Consider the following 14,493-nt stretch of genomic DNA (forward strand, 5'->3'; position numbering starts at 1 on the left):
TAAATTTAATACTTAATATTTTATTTTAGGCTATCTATGTACCTGTTGGCTTAAATGGCTAGAACAAGCATTAATATAGATTCCTAATAATTTGTTTGCTATCATGACCATCACTGACATTATCTCTCCTAAGACATATATCAAACCATATGCACCAAATGCAAGCCTAACCCTTGTGATTACATTAATAACCTCCATTATTTCCTATGTGCCAACAACTGTCCCAAGCAATTTAAATATATTGATACATTTAATGTAAATATATATATTTCCATTTGCTGAATTTATTTAAACAAACCAATTTAGAAATGAATTAAAACATCCGACATGTAAAGATACTGTCATGTTCCTAAAACAGATATTAACATCTGATAAAAGTTAATAATCGCTTGTTAGGAAAGCTGCCCATTATTAAGGCCACTCTTTAGCAAAATTAAAATCATTGTGTTTCTTTTTTTTCCCTAGTCTGACAATGCAATACTATCAAATCACAATCAAACATAATAATGACAACACTGGATGAACAGATCAGTACGACTGGTTAAGGACATTAAACAGTTGTCATTCTTGGTGCCACATAAAAAGAATTATGCCTATCACATAAATAAATCATGGCTTTTTTAAAAATCACAATTCACTAAGTGATGTTAATTATGGTCCTAGTCAAACATGTTTGTAAAGGCTATTTACAGTATACACAGCTAAGCATGCACTATTTATAGTTTCAAAGGTACCTGCCAGTTTATTACAAGAGGATATATATCTCCTCTTATTAAATTAATGAGCAAACTATTTTCCCGTAACTTGTAGATGAAGAAACTGAGGACATATAGGTAAACAACTCCCCCTAAATTATAGTAGTAAGGGTGGTACCAGGATTTAAATCCAGGCAGATCCATTAACCAGAACTCCTAATTATTTCACTACACTGACTTCCAACTGAGTATGTGCATAAAATTCTACATTTGAGTTTAACTGTCTCATTTTCTTAATTTACTTTCTGTCACTCAGAGTTGAAAGTGTATCACTATTAGGAAGTAATTTAAAACATGCCTCTCTCAGATCACTGCTAATAAAACTACCCGCCAGCTCTTCCTTCTTTGTGGGGGCAGAAATCTCTTGATAGACTTGTATTTTTCATTTTAACACTAAAAGGCAATTCAGGTTAAAGTTTTAAAAAGTAATTTAATATTGGATATTTAGAAATATGGTACACACAGACACCATAGTAATATAAAATGCATACAATTTAAAACTATTTCCTTATGAAACCTTAACATAGATGTCTGACAGCTTCCAAGAGATAACATTTTGGACAAGGTCCCAGATATTTCTGAGGGTTCATTTTAAATTCCATTTAGTCATGCAGACAATTAGGAGGCTTTTAAAAAAATAAATATGACAAATATATGGATTTCTGAAGTATAAATTGACATACAAATCTATATATTTTCATAACATTTTTTCATTAAAGCATCTTTAAAGAAGCATTCTGTAATATGAAGTTGAGAGCTTAAATTAGATGTAATGAAAAAGCATGATGTTTTATTAGAATTGTGTAATTCACATATCATATATTTACATAAAAGTCAACACAAAATTGCAAACATGTTTGTTTTATCCTCCAAGTCATCAACTTCATAAAATTTTACTGGAATAATTATAAGATAAAATTCCCAATTCTGAATGTTAAGAAGCAAACACATATAGGAGCAATATGAGAAGAACGTAACTCTACCTTCTGAGAAGCTGTGAAGGAGTCACATAATTGCCCCTTGGGGATTGTCAACGCTTTCCTAGAACTCCTGGGGAGTAGATTCTTTTGTAAAACAGTGAGAACTAAACTCTCTCTTTTCACTAGCACACAAACATATGACAAGCTTTCTTTTCCAAACAACAGCTCACAACTCTCAACCACAGGTTAGTAAACTGTGCTAAAATGTCCCTACCCTCGATTCCTCCAAAAAGGCAGCTCCAAAGGTGAAAAGAAAATCCATTACCTTTTTTTCACCTGAACAGACTGGATAAAATTCCTGTTGAGTTGAAAGAGAAGAAATAATCATCTTACATATAAACAAGTTTGATGGAACTTAAGATGAAATAAATACTAGTTATCAGAATAGCATATTCTTTAACGCAACTTAAAACATCAAAACTTAATTGGGTTATATTACTAATTTACAAAGTTAACGCAGGAGAGTTAAGGACTTTCTTGAACTAATTTAGAGCAGTGGTTGCTAAGCCTGACTACAAATTAGAATCACTCAGAGCTTTAAAAAAAACTGAAGCATGGTTCCACACCTAAGAAATTCAGATTTAATTGTTATGGGGTGAGGTCCATATTCAGAGCTCTCCAGATGATTCTGATATGAAGTGAGGGTTGAGAAAAAGTGATTTGGAAAAATTATTAATTATGCAGAGTGGATTCAATTTAAATTATTAAAAATTCAAATATATGAGCACTTCCTATATGACAGGCACTGTTCTAAGTGCTAATAAGGAGAAAATTCTTTTTTCTATAAAAATCATGGGATAACATTAATGTATCTTTTATCTTTGAGTAGTTACATAACTATTAAAACATTACTCAAGGCTTTATTACAGTCTGCTGTCATGAATGATTTCTTTCTACTTTTCTGAACTATCCTCACTTGATACTATATAACAAAAAGAGACCAAACTCAGAAACTTTTTCTCAAGATATGTGGAGAGAACACAAGAATAACAGAGATTTCGTTTTTCAGTCATAATATATAAGGTATACTCAACCTTATATCTGGAGTCAAGAAGCCACCGTTTAAGAACTGAAATTAGGTATTGCTTTAAGGCTTAACATAATCTGGATCAAAATGAACTACCACTGGTGTCAGTGCTTGCTTTAAAATGCCTAAAAGAAATCTATGACAGAACCTCAGGGAACCTAGGAAGAGTGGGTCTTTAATGCAGACCATGATTCTTGTGACCTATTTATAAAACATTGCTTCAGAGGAAGTTACAGGAAATATGGTTTTGAAACACACATAATTAGAAATTAGGTATCTCAAAGGAACAGAAGTACAGTTTTTGAAATACTGCATAATTAGAAATTAGTTACTATCCCAGGATGATAGCTTGAGCTTTAACATTTTAAATTAAAACCAACTTTATTAGGTAATATAAAACTCATCTGAAACGTATTTTAACTCAAGAAAAAAAATCAGATTTAAATTAATAAATTTGATTTGTCTCTACTCAAACTAACAGTTTTCAGGTTTAAATTTGCTAAAATCAATGGGTTAATTTATTAATTCCATCCTAGGCTAATTATCTTTTATAGCTGGACAGCAGGCCAAAAATAATGGAATTTTGGTTAAACTGTAACATATGTACATATAGAAAATGCAGTAGCAATTTGTTTTCCACACTTGATAGAATTAAAACAGCTTTAAAATTTTTATGAAAGCTCAGTAGTCAAAATAAATATTTAATAAAAATATACACAGTAACAAGATACCACAAACTTAGTGTTTAAAAATAAACTTTGTCACATTGTTTTGCCTTCGGTTAGACAGAATTCATTTTAGTTGTTTAAGGTATCTAAGAATGACTGAGGTGTTTCTGGAAACAAAATTAAAAATCAAGTAACACTAAGGAGATAACACTAAGATGAAACATAAACTATGTTTTAACTCAAAAGTTTAAATAAAATTATAGTAATTATTGGGACTTCTCAACATGACTGTGACTCTAAGAAATAAGAATAGTTTGGAGAGTAAAAGTCAAAGATAGTCATGATTATGTGGTTCATGCTGTGAAACTCCCAGTATGTAAAAAAATGAAAATGCAGTAAATATGAGCACCATTAGAAATGTGCATGTGTATGTATATATATTTTAAAGTTTACCTGATTAAAAATTGCATTTTAGAGTGAAGTTAAGGACAAGTACACAATTACGAAAATACATTTTTAAGCTAACATGTCATATGACTTATTTTAAAATGTTTCATCTGGCATTCTTTCTAAAAAATCAACAAAAGAATACCACATGAAAGAAGCCAGTATTCTTTTGTAGTGCAAAGTCCCTTGGTTAAATAGGTTACTGAAGAAAAAAGAATGTTTTCAATAAGCGTTTTTAATCCATAGCGAGAGATTCTAACAGGTAAAGGAAAAATGAAGTCAGGTAATAAATAGGAATTCACAGGATAACCAGCACATGTTGGATTTGCCCCCAGGGGATTATCATTCAGGCCTCAGATTATTTTCAATTGACAGTAGTCAAGATTATTCAGCCAGAAGAATCTTCCTTCTATAATAAAAGATCCAAATCTGCCACCTTTAATTTTTCTGCTACATTCACCAAAACTCAGAAAACTACTGCCATATCTTATATAACACATACCCTGGGTTAAGATAGACCTTTAATGAAAATCTTATTTTGATCATACGTAGAGGCAGCTTATAAGAGACTGTTAGGTATCCTTGCTATTTTTCAAAGCTCCCAGTATAAACCACCAAATGATATAGACTGAAGTTCTTTTTTTTTTTTTGAAGGTCTTTGAAACCACTGTCACATGGTAAAGACTAAAGAGCAATGCTATTCACCGTTTAAAATACGTTCAATCTCTTCTAGTCTTTTTAAAGCTGCAACTCTTTTCTTCTCAATTTCTTTTATTTCTTTTGTTGTTTTGTGAGGGGTCTCTTTGTCTGTATTTTTTCCTAATTGTTTGTTGGATTTAGACTGACTTTTATTATCACTTGTATTTATTATCTGGGTGGGTCTGGGTTCATTTCTGATTCCTTTTACATTTTCAGTTGGAATTTTGTCTCCTTCTACACCTGAGGTTTTACCAGCTGGGAATACTGGCTGTTCTACAATATTAGATGAGGAAATTTTATCCCTGACTATATTCAAATGGCGTTGAATATATTCTTCATGTGGTGCTAATGCCAATGTTTCAACCAGGCATCTTTCAGCTTTTAATAAGTCCTTCTCCTCAAAATAAACAACACAAAGATTGTGCTTTCCTTGCACATTGCTTGGATCCATCTCCAAAATCTTTTCAAAACATTTTTTTGCTCCAAGTATATCTTTCTTTTGATTCATCAGAATGTCTCCCTTTAAAATGAGACCCTTGATATGATCAGGATAGTATCTAAGTAACTCTTCCAAAATTGGCAAAGCCATTAATTCCTTTGCAGTCTGAGAATATAGGAGAGCCAGATTAAACAAAGCACTTCTGAAGTCAGCTTGTAACTTTATGGCTTTCTTCATCCACATCTCTGCTTCACTGTCCTTTTTGTCATCCATGGCAAGCATTCCCAGATTGAAATAGCCATTAGCGTCTTGTGGCTCTTCATTTATATAGCTCAGAAGTCGTTTTCTAGCTTCAGGTCTGAGTTTAACCTCACCTAAGAATAATTTTTTTAAGAAGAAAAAAACTATATTGTTAGCAAGTGAATTAAGTCTGAGGGAAAAAGCCACTTTCAAGTATTTATTGAGTTAGATTACAAAAAGACAGCATCAAAACAACTAACTGCTGTACCTAAATCAAAAAGCAGAGAGCGAAAACCTTGAAGTCTTCATAGGAAAGACAGTGTGTTTGAAACATGGAAATGATAGCTTATTTCCTTTCCTTTAAAGCAGTAAGAGCATCTCAAAAACCAAAGTGGGTGAAATATCTCTTTATAGTTTAGACACTAGCTGGCAGTAGCAGAGGAAGAATAGAGAAGTAACGGGAAGAGGTACTAGATTTGCCCACAAAGACATGTATTCAATGTTGACTCTGTTAACGCTATGACTTATGCACCGAACAAGTTATTTAACTGCCTGGGTTAACTTATTGAATTGTCTAAGAACTATATGAGCCATATGTAAAAATGCTCCGCAAACAGTAACTATTACTGAGTAAACAAAATGTTTCAGCCTTACTAAATCAGAGATTTTTGTATGTTACTTCAAATTTTTTAGGATGTTTCAAAGGTAAAAATATACCATTAAATATAAAACATAAATATAAATTAGGATTTAGGAAACATATATTAAGATAATTTCTACGGTAAATAAAACAAAAAAAATTCAAGTTCTACATCTACAAACCTTAGGGTGCAATCTTGTGTTGGATAACAGGCATCTTTCATGATTACTAAGGTTAGCTAACTTTACAACCGTACTATTAGCTTTTCTCCAAACTCACGTTTTTTTCGAATACCAGGCATACAGTTCTCCCTCTATTCTTTTATTTGACAATACAGTGAATAAAGAAAATTTGAAAATAAATCAGTAGGCTTAAGTTCTTGTCTTGGACTAGTTACTAAACTAGCCATATGAAGTTGGGGTAGGTATTAGACCTACTTGATCCTCACTCTCTAATCTACTAAATAGAAGATTGGCAAAAATAGACTCAAAGGTCCTTTTTAGCTCTAAAATAATATGATTTTATGATTTTTTCATTTTTTCAAAGTTTTAAAAAAGTATCTAAGAATTAACCAAAAAAGTGTAAATATACAGACTTTTCTGAACATAAAAATTAAGATTATAAATGATATATACAGCTTTCTGAAGTAGTACTGAAAGTCTTACATATCAAAGATCCTGATTTATTGTGATGAATAATTTAGTTCTGCTAAATTATAGAAAATACCAGATATAACAATATCTGAGAAAACAGTAAGACTGGATATAAAATGATATCAAAAGTATTCGGTCTTATAAACCAAGAGAAAATAGGACACTATTTTTTTCTAGAACATATAATGCTCTTGGCTCCCTAGAAAAAAATAGGTAAAAAACTTTTACAAGTTCAGATTACTTGGATGGTGTATGTATATAAGAGATTATATTTCCATGCATAAAATGACAGAGTAGATTAATAAGGCATAGCTTAATAGACTGCCTAAAAAGTCTTAACACATACCAGAAGAACTAACAATTAGTACTGTCATATATGTTAGTGCACATTATGTGAAAAGTTTACTTCAAGTATTTTAAATATTCTTATAAATCATTTATGCACAGTTTTGACAAACTATCCATTCATAAAACATTTGCTATGGGTAATGTAAGTTAAGCTTTTATTATATTTCAAACTATAATATGTTTAAATATAGAAATATTTTGAAAAAACATACCTGATTCTTGCATTAATATAGCAGAATTGAATAATGCTAACTTATGCTTTGGATTTAGTTCTAAAGCACGATTAAAGTTTTTTAGGGCTTCAGTTGGTTCTTTCAGTTCAATATGAACAATTGCCAAGTTGTACCAAAGATCTGCATTATTTCTGTCCAGCTCTAGTGCTTTAAGATATGCTTCTTTTGCCTTCAGAGGTTTATTCATTTTTAAAAGCAATTCTCCTCTGTGGAAAAAATCAAACACAAGCTTTACTTCAAACATTACATGTCAGTTTGTAGATACTATTTTCCACAAGTTTTAAGCTTTTCCACATATTCATAGCTTTCCTTTTTCCTTTTAACTTAGGCTCTTACAGTTGTCTTTCAAAAATAACTATCTGAAACTGTCCTCAAACCTGACCTCATTAGTTTAAGTAAATTCGGCCTGAATATGTTTTTAAATATTATTAAAGAAGGAAAAAGTATGCCTGACTTTAGAGAGTAAGATGTGGGAGGTACCCAAGAAAGGGGGACAGAGAAAATAGATTTGAATATATCTTGCAAGAAAGCAGACTAGACCACATCAGAAAAACGGCAGCAGCCAGAGTGGGAGACCAATTTGTCAGCAGAAGAAGTAGCAGCCTTTGTGATAGGGAAATTTTACCATGCAAATCTATGTTAGAAGTCTCACCATACAAAAAGGAGGACATTTGAAACTTTTAACCCCTTCTTACATTAATTTAGTCTTCTTCAACATATCCTTATAAAATGACCATTCATAAAAGAAAAGAAAAAAAAAACTAAAAGAGCTGACTGGGTAGGGAAGGTGCTGGTGCCACCTGCAGACACCTTTGAGGAATACATCTGGAACTGAGGACTACAGTTTGAAAACCATTTTACAAATCTTTCTAAGATGGTTCTATTTTCTGTTACAGAGCTTCAAAAAGTCATTTTGCCTAAGTACATATGTGCAAATCAATTTAAGTAGCGATATGAGAGTAACTTTTACTATGATGCTATTCTTTCCTAAAGTATCAGCACAGGAATGAAATCAAATGAACTATTAATATTCTCAATTAAGTAACTGCCAGAATGAGTGTTTGTCCAAAATGCTATTTTTTAATGCAGAGATTGTTGAATAATTCTTTATATACTAAGATGATAGGTTTTATTTACAGATGCAACCCCAGTGAACTTAGTGAATTTCAACAAGTACTGGATAAAGCTGAATAAGTACAGCCTCCAACTTATAAACAGATTTTATCTCAAAAACTTACTAAATTCTGCATGATTTTCCCCATAGAAACAGTTATAAATTATGATTAGGTTTCTGGGTCAGACTACAAAACATAGTTTACTATACAATCTTCCTCAAGTATAATAAAAACGACAACACTTATATGGGAAAAAGTATCAAGTCCTAATATGTGATACCAAAATTGTTTTTTATGGACAACTAAAAAGTTTCTTTGCGGTAAAGGCATCAATAACCAGTCAATTCTCAGTATTTATTTAAGAAAGCTCTTGAAAATTGGAAATTAAAGGTAATTATTATAAAATGTAAGTCCCAAGGGTTTTAAATAAAAATGAACTTGGTATTGAGAAGCAAATGAAACTAAGCAGCTTCTTCTACCCTTTCATCTAAAACCTAAGTTTGCCATTATAGGTTATAGACTCTCTTATCAATTTCAAATCAAATCAGTTAAATTTGTTAGTCTAAACAGGCTCTATTTCTATGCTCTTGGTTGCCAACTAAGATTGCTAAAAGAAAAAAAAACCAATTTAGACAAAAAGTCAAAATGTACATGCAAATGCAGCTTCCATCTTCTAGAGCGACAGCGTAAAGCAGACTACAGCACCTGCTAATGTAAGCCTGCTTGAAGTCGGGCCTCATGCTTATCGCTTGTCGGTACAGCTGATCTGCTTCTTCCAGTCGGGACTCATTTGCTCGGATCAGGTTGGCCAGATTGATATAAACATTTAGGTGGTTAGGGGCAATTCTGGCTGCATATTTTTTACCAGGGATAATCTGTTCAGAAGGAAAGGCATTTTCATAATTTGATATTGCAGTATCAAATAAAAATCAAAAGTATTTCTATTGGCTTATTTCACACAGAACATAAAAAGATTATCCTACCAGTTTTACTGCTATATTAAAATAGATCACAAAAATGTGAAAACATCAGTATTCATGAAACATAAATAAAATATTTTGTGGCACTTAAGGATATATTTTTTCATTCATGCCAGCTCAGCAAAATATTGTTAGCTTTTTATTTATATGTATAATTTTGTGAAGTCACATAAATCACAACTTTTAGAGGCTAATGTCTCTTACTATGTTTGTGTCAGACCAGGAATAGAACTTAGTTCTCCTTTCTCTCAGTCTAGTGAATTTGTTACACCATGTCAGCTTTCATGTTGTCAGCAAAATATTTTCTGGTTGTGACAAAGGGAAATTAATTTTATTTCAGAGTTACAGTAAAACCTCACTTATCTGGTGGAGTTAGGAAACAAAACTCTCTGATTATCCAGATTAAGTAAAGGTTATTATATGTAATACATATGTACACAAATTTTCAATGAACATAATAAATTGTATCCAGTAAGAATCTACACTGAACAGAATTTAACTTTAGAATTTTAGGACTGAAATAATTCTTAAGATACCATGTGGTCCAACTCTGTTTTTAAAACATTTACCAAACTATGCATTCAATCATTTTAATATTACTATTATTATTACCATAGTATTAATATATACTACAGTTGAGAACACTGTAGCCCAGGGCAAACTATCTTTTCTGATGACACACAGCTGGTTGAGGGGAGGATCAGATTTGCCAGCTTTGACACTGTATTGTGATAGCCAATGAATCCTGTACTCGTGTCATTATAACACTGATGGGCACAACACAGCAACAGACGTATCCATTCGTTTTATCGCTTTGTTTTATTCATTTACTTTTTGATAGGAATGATGTTGAATTTAGTGCTTAACATAAATAAAATTCTCTTCAGTCATTTAATTCATCAGTAACTTATAATCAAGAATATCAAAAATTCCGAACTTTATGGATTTAGTTTTCATAAATAGACTAAAATTTTTTTAAAAAATTAAGTAGCTGGAAAAGTAAATGTACTACTTTATAAAACTTGCAGTAAAAGATGGTTCATTGGACACCTTACTTTTATATCAATAAATTGAAAAGAGAAAGATTTTCTCTTTAGATAATTCTATTCAATATGGACATCTAGTAGACATGACACAATAGATATAAACTATGACCACTTACTTGAGGCATCAGGGACTTCGCCATCATGTAAGATTCTTCAGCTTCTTTGGTTCTATTTAAATTTTTATAAGTTCTTCCTACATTCATGTGGGCACCAATATCATCTAAAAGTTTAAAAGAATCATCTGTTGGCAAATATACTAAATAGTATTCAATGTAAACTACTAAGAAGACATGTTTCTAGCAACAAACACACTAGGCAAAAAATGCAAAAGCAGGCAATAGGTCCTGCTTCCTCCTTAAAGCTCTTCTAACACAACTTGATATAGCTTAGGATCAATGCTACACTAGAAAATTATTAAATAAAGTACGGTAAGGACAGAAAATATACATATGACATGAAAAAACTATTTGAATGGATCCTTGAAGAGTTAAGACATGAGAGGGGGAAAATAGAAGTAAAGAAAAATTTACATCATTTCCCTTCACTATATTTTACTATACTATACTAAGGCTTATTTCCATTTTCTTAATCACATAACTTTGGAATTCACTCAAAAACTGTGACTCAACTCTAAAAGTGAAAAGGATCATCATGATTCCTAGAATTATTTCAAGTATATAACTAACAAATATGCACCCATGGCTGAATAGGGGTAGAGACTGAAAAAACTCTGTGATTTTGTTTTCAAAAATTTTTGTGAATGTGGTTGGAAAGCACATACAATGGAATATCTGGATTCTATAGCTATTACTTAAGATACAGCAGCCCATCTCTCTTAAATGATGATAAATTCCTATACAATTTACTTAAAACTTTTAAAAAGATTGTTTAATATTAGAATGTCAGGAACTTTTGTCTCATTTTCTAATATGGAAAACCCAATCCTCAGCAAATGTATTCAGGGATAGAAAAATATGTAATTTAAATAAGAAAAATCCTAGGGTTCATTGCACACTAGTTTTAAGACACATTTCCCAGTATATATTTCAAAAAAGTAGAATAAAGATAGAAGGGAGAAGATCTTAAATCAGACAAATTTTACTCAACATGAATCTCTAACAGACATGACAAGGTTTCAAATTATAATTACTACTTGCCTGTGAAACCGATGATTTTGCAATTGTGGAATAGTTCTCTGCCTGCAACTCCCAGGACACATAGGGGCCAAGCATATATATTTTAGGCATTCCCCTAGGAGGAGAGTAACAGTCCTAAGATCTTGCTACATTATGTTTCAGGCTGGCAATTGTGTGCACTGCACAAAAACTGTCAGATGCAGTACAGGTTTGGTTAGAGAACTAGGGGACAAGGTTGGAGGAAAGGGGTTAATGTCTTGTTTTTAGATGTATTGCTGAGTGTCATGGGGTCACAGGTGCGGGTCAAGCAAAAAAAAAAAAAAAGTTTATGCTAACCATTCCCAATCTTGGCTGCAAATCAGCATACCTATGTAGCTTTTAAAAATTCAGATTCCTTCGCACCATCCAGCTCTATCACAACAGAATCTTCAGGAATAGGATCTGCACAAATGTTTTTAAAAAGTTTCAAAGGCAATTTTGATGTAGAGCCAAGGCTGAAATTCACTGCATTACCAAGTACATATAAAAAGAGTAGGCAGTCTTTGTTCTTATATAGCTCCTTTTTTTTTTTAAGATCAGAAAAATCTATACCATTTACTATAGAGATCAGAAAGTTATTTAGGAAAAACTAAGGATATATAGAATCTGAAAAAATTAATTATACAATAAGAATCTAAGGAAAGAACAAATAAACTGACAGTTTAGATAAATAGAAGTGTAATTATGTCTACTAACTATTTTAAAATGTTACTGAAATCAGCCCCAACCAACCTTAGAAAAGAAAGAGGTGATCTATTTGTTTGCAAGGTGAAGCAAATTACTACCCACTGCAATCAGATTCTTAGAATTATGGCAGGGAGATACTCTCAGCAATGAAGACTTTAGACACTAGAGTAAAGCAGCCCTACTTTCTCAAAGAACAAAGACAGCAATTACGTAGCCTTTAGGATCAAAAAGACTACATAACACAGCTAATAAAATGAAAGACATAATTTGTAAGCAATTTCTTTTTACCTTACAAAGCTTTAAGATTCCTGAGGAGGAAATAGCATTATTGGTAAGGTAAATTTAAATTTGAAAAAGAAGGTAAGAAAAGCAGGCAAGATGTAAAAATCAATGACATTTAAATGACTAAAAAGCTATAGAATTTCAAAGAAAAATCTTGCTATTATAAGTGAACTATCCATACCAACAGTAGCATGAATCAAGCAGTTCATCTTTAATTCAACATAAATGAGCACTGGCAAGTATCAGGCAACTCTGTGCTTAATAACTCTTCAGCTACCAACAGTGAGTTAAGCATTATCACACTGACGGCCCCAGGCATCTATGTTGCTTTCCAGTATTTCTTGTCCACAAAACTGTCCGTTAATTCATTTAAAAAGATAAATTTATAAACATCTGGAAACTCTTAAAAACTCTTTAAAAATCACTTTCAGAGGCCGGCCTGGTGGCATAGTGGTTAAATTTGTGCACTCCGTTTCGGCGGCCCTGGGTTTGCGGGTTCACATGCCGGGTGCAAACCTACACACCGCTCATCGAGCCAAGCTGTGGTGGTGGCGTCCCAGATACAAAATAGAGGAAGACTGGCACAGATGTTAGCTCAGGGACAATCTTTCTCACTGATGAGGATTTTAGGCTGGTTACTTTTAAAACTGCAGATGAGAAGCAGGCTCCGAGGACTGGAATTTGCTTGCTCTTTGAGAGATATTTGCATTTGTGAAGGAAGGGGGGATGACCTTGTAGGGACCTGAAATTGGCCACCCCAGGATATGTCTCTTTGGCATCGGGATTGTCTGGGGCTGATTGCTTTCGATAAACTGGGACAGGGAGGGAGGCTCTGGGGAATGGAACTTGCCCTTGTTGGGACACATTTACATTTGTAAGGTAAATCTCTATCTGTAAAAGGTGCCTCCCTCTCTGTACCAGGAAGAAGAAGAGAGATGACCTTGTCCCTAGAAACTCTTAATGGGGAAGGCAAGAACTTAAGTTGGTTGCTGTCTGGCAATCTCATGTAACTGATTTAGGGTGGTGGCTTCTGACCTTTACTTAATCCGATTTGATTCTTGTCTAAAAGTCCTGGGATCACCCAATGACCAGACCCTACCTGCACTGATACCATTTTAACTTTTTTTCATGTTCATTCCTTTGTCTTGTAAAGAAATGACTCACATACCCATGCCTTATAAAATTAGCCCTAACCCTCAACTCGGGGCAGCAGCAGTGGCTCCTCCTGCCCGTGGGCCCTGTCCCCACGCAGCAGCAGCAGCTCTGACTGCCCATGGGCCCTGTCCCCATGCTATTCCACACTACTCTCTAAATAAAAGAGCACTACTGCCAGATCTTGAGAGTCCAAGAAATCTTTCTTTCGACTCCTTGGTTCACCGACCCCGCATTACTCACCAAAAAAAAAAAAATACATAATTTCCATCTTGACAGAATCAAAGTTGAACTACAGGTCCATGATCCATTTCTGACATCAAGAGTTTCAAAGATTCGGAGAATTCCGGTGTTCCTTGAGAAAAACTACCCTCGTACTGTAAAGGTGTTTATGGAAACTGTAATTCCCTTTGCAAAAATTTTATCTTGGTGAATTGGGATCTTTTTTAAACACTTGTAACCACCAAGACAAAAAAATCGCAATCGTTGAACATGACATACATGTCGCCTGGTCAAAGACCACTGTATAGCTAGCTTATGTTTATTCTGGCTAAGCAAGAAAAGCTTCACACTGAAGTTTTTTTTTTTTAAATAACTTTAAAATGCTACGAATCCCTACTCCAAGTGATGCCAGACTGTTCCAGGGTTTTAAATACCACTTACACGCTTGTTCCAAATTGTTATCTCTAGTCCTGACTATTCCCCTTTATCTCCAGACTTATACATCTATGCCCATCTCCATCTGTATAACTAAAGGGACAAAAAACGACTCTTGATTTCCCTCCTTACATGTTAACTCATCTGTTAAATCTAAGAATAACGAACGTAGCTAAAAAACAAGGAAGAAGCCAAGAAGCCTCTGAATGCCAAATTCAATGTTTCTAAGTTTATGTACTTTTCCATAGTAAATTGTAATAAACTAATTTA

At 33.1% G+C, this 14,493-nt stretch overlaps 1 protein-coding gene across 3 annotated transcripts in view; it reads right to left on the reverse strand.

The window, feature by feature from the left end:
• Nucleotides 1-346: 346 nt before the first annotated feature.
• The window catches only part of TMTC3 (transmembrane O-mannosyltransferase targeting cadherins 3), a 57,121-nt gene continuing 42,974 nt past the window's right edge, over nucleotides 347-14,493 (reverse strand). Inside the window, exons 11-15 of one of the 3 annotated variants that reach the window (XM_046646315.1) lie at nucleotides 10,387-10,490; nucleotides 8,896-9,119; nucleotides 7,109-7,335; nucleotides 4,583-5,389; nucleotides 348-2,033 (exon numbers count right to left, since the gene is read on the reverse strand). In XM_046646315.1, the coding sequence (XP_046502271.1) occupies nucleotides 2,008-2,033; nucleotides 4,583-5,389; nucleotides 7,109-7,335; nucleotides 8,896-9,119; nucleotides 10,387-10,490 (1,388 nt within the window). In that variant the 3' untranslated portion in view covers nucleotides 348-2,007. Of the gene's footprint in view, nucleotides 5,390-7,108; nucleotides 7,336-8,895; nucleotides 9,120-10,386; nucleotides 10,491-14,493 lie in introns of all 3 variants that reach the window. The other 2 variants (XM_046646316.1, XM_046646317.1) reach the window with 2 other exon arrangements.

This window comes from Equus quagga, chromosome 19, assembly GCF_021613505.1.
Source record: "Equus quagga isolate Etosha38 chromosome 19, UCLA_HA_Equagga_1.0, whole genome shotgun sequence".
NCBI classification, from domain to species: domain Eukaryota; kingdom Metazoa; phylum Chordata; class Mammalia; order Perissodactyla; family Equidae; genus Equus; species Equus quagga.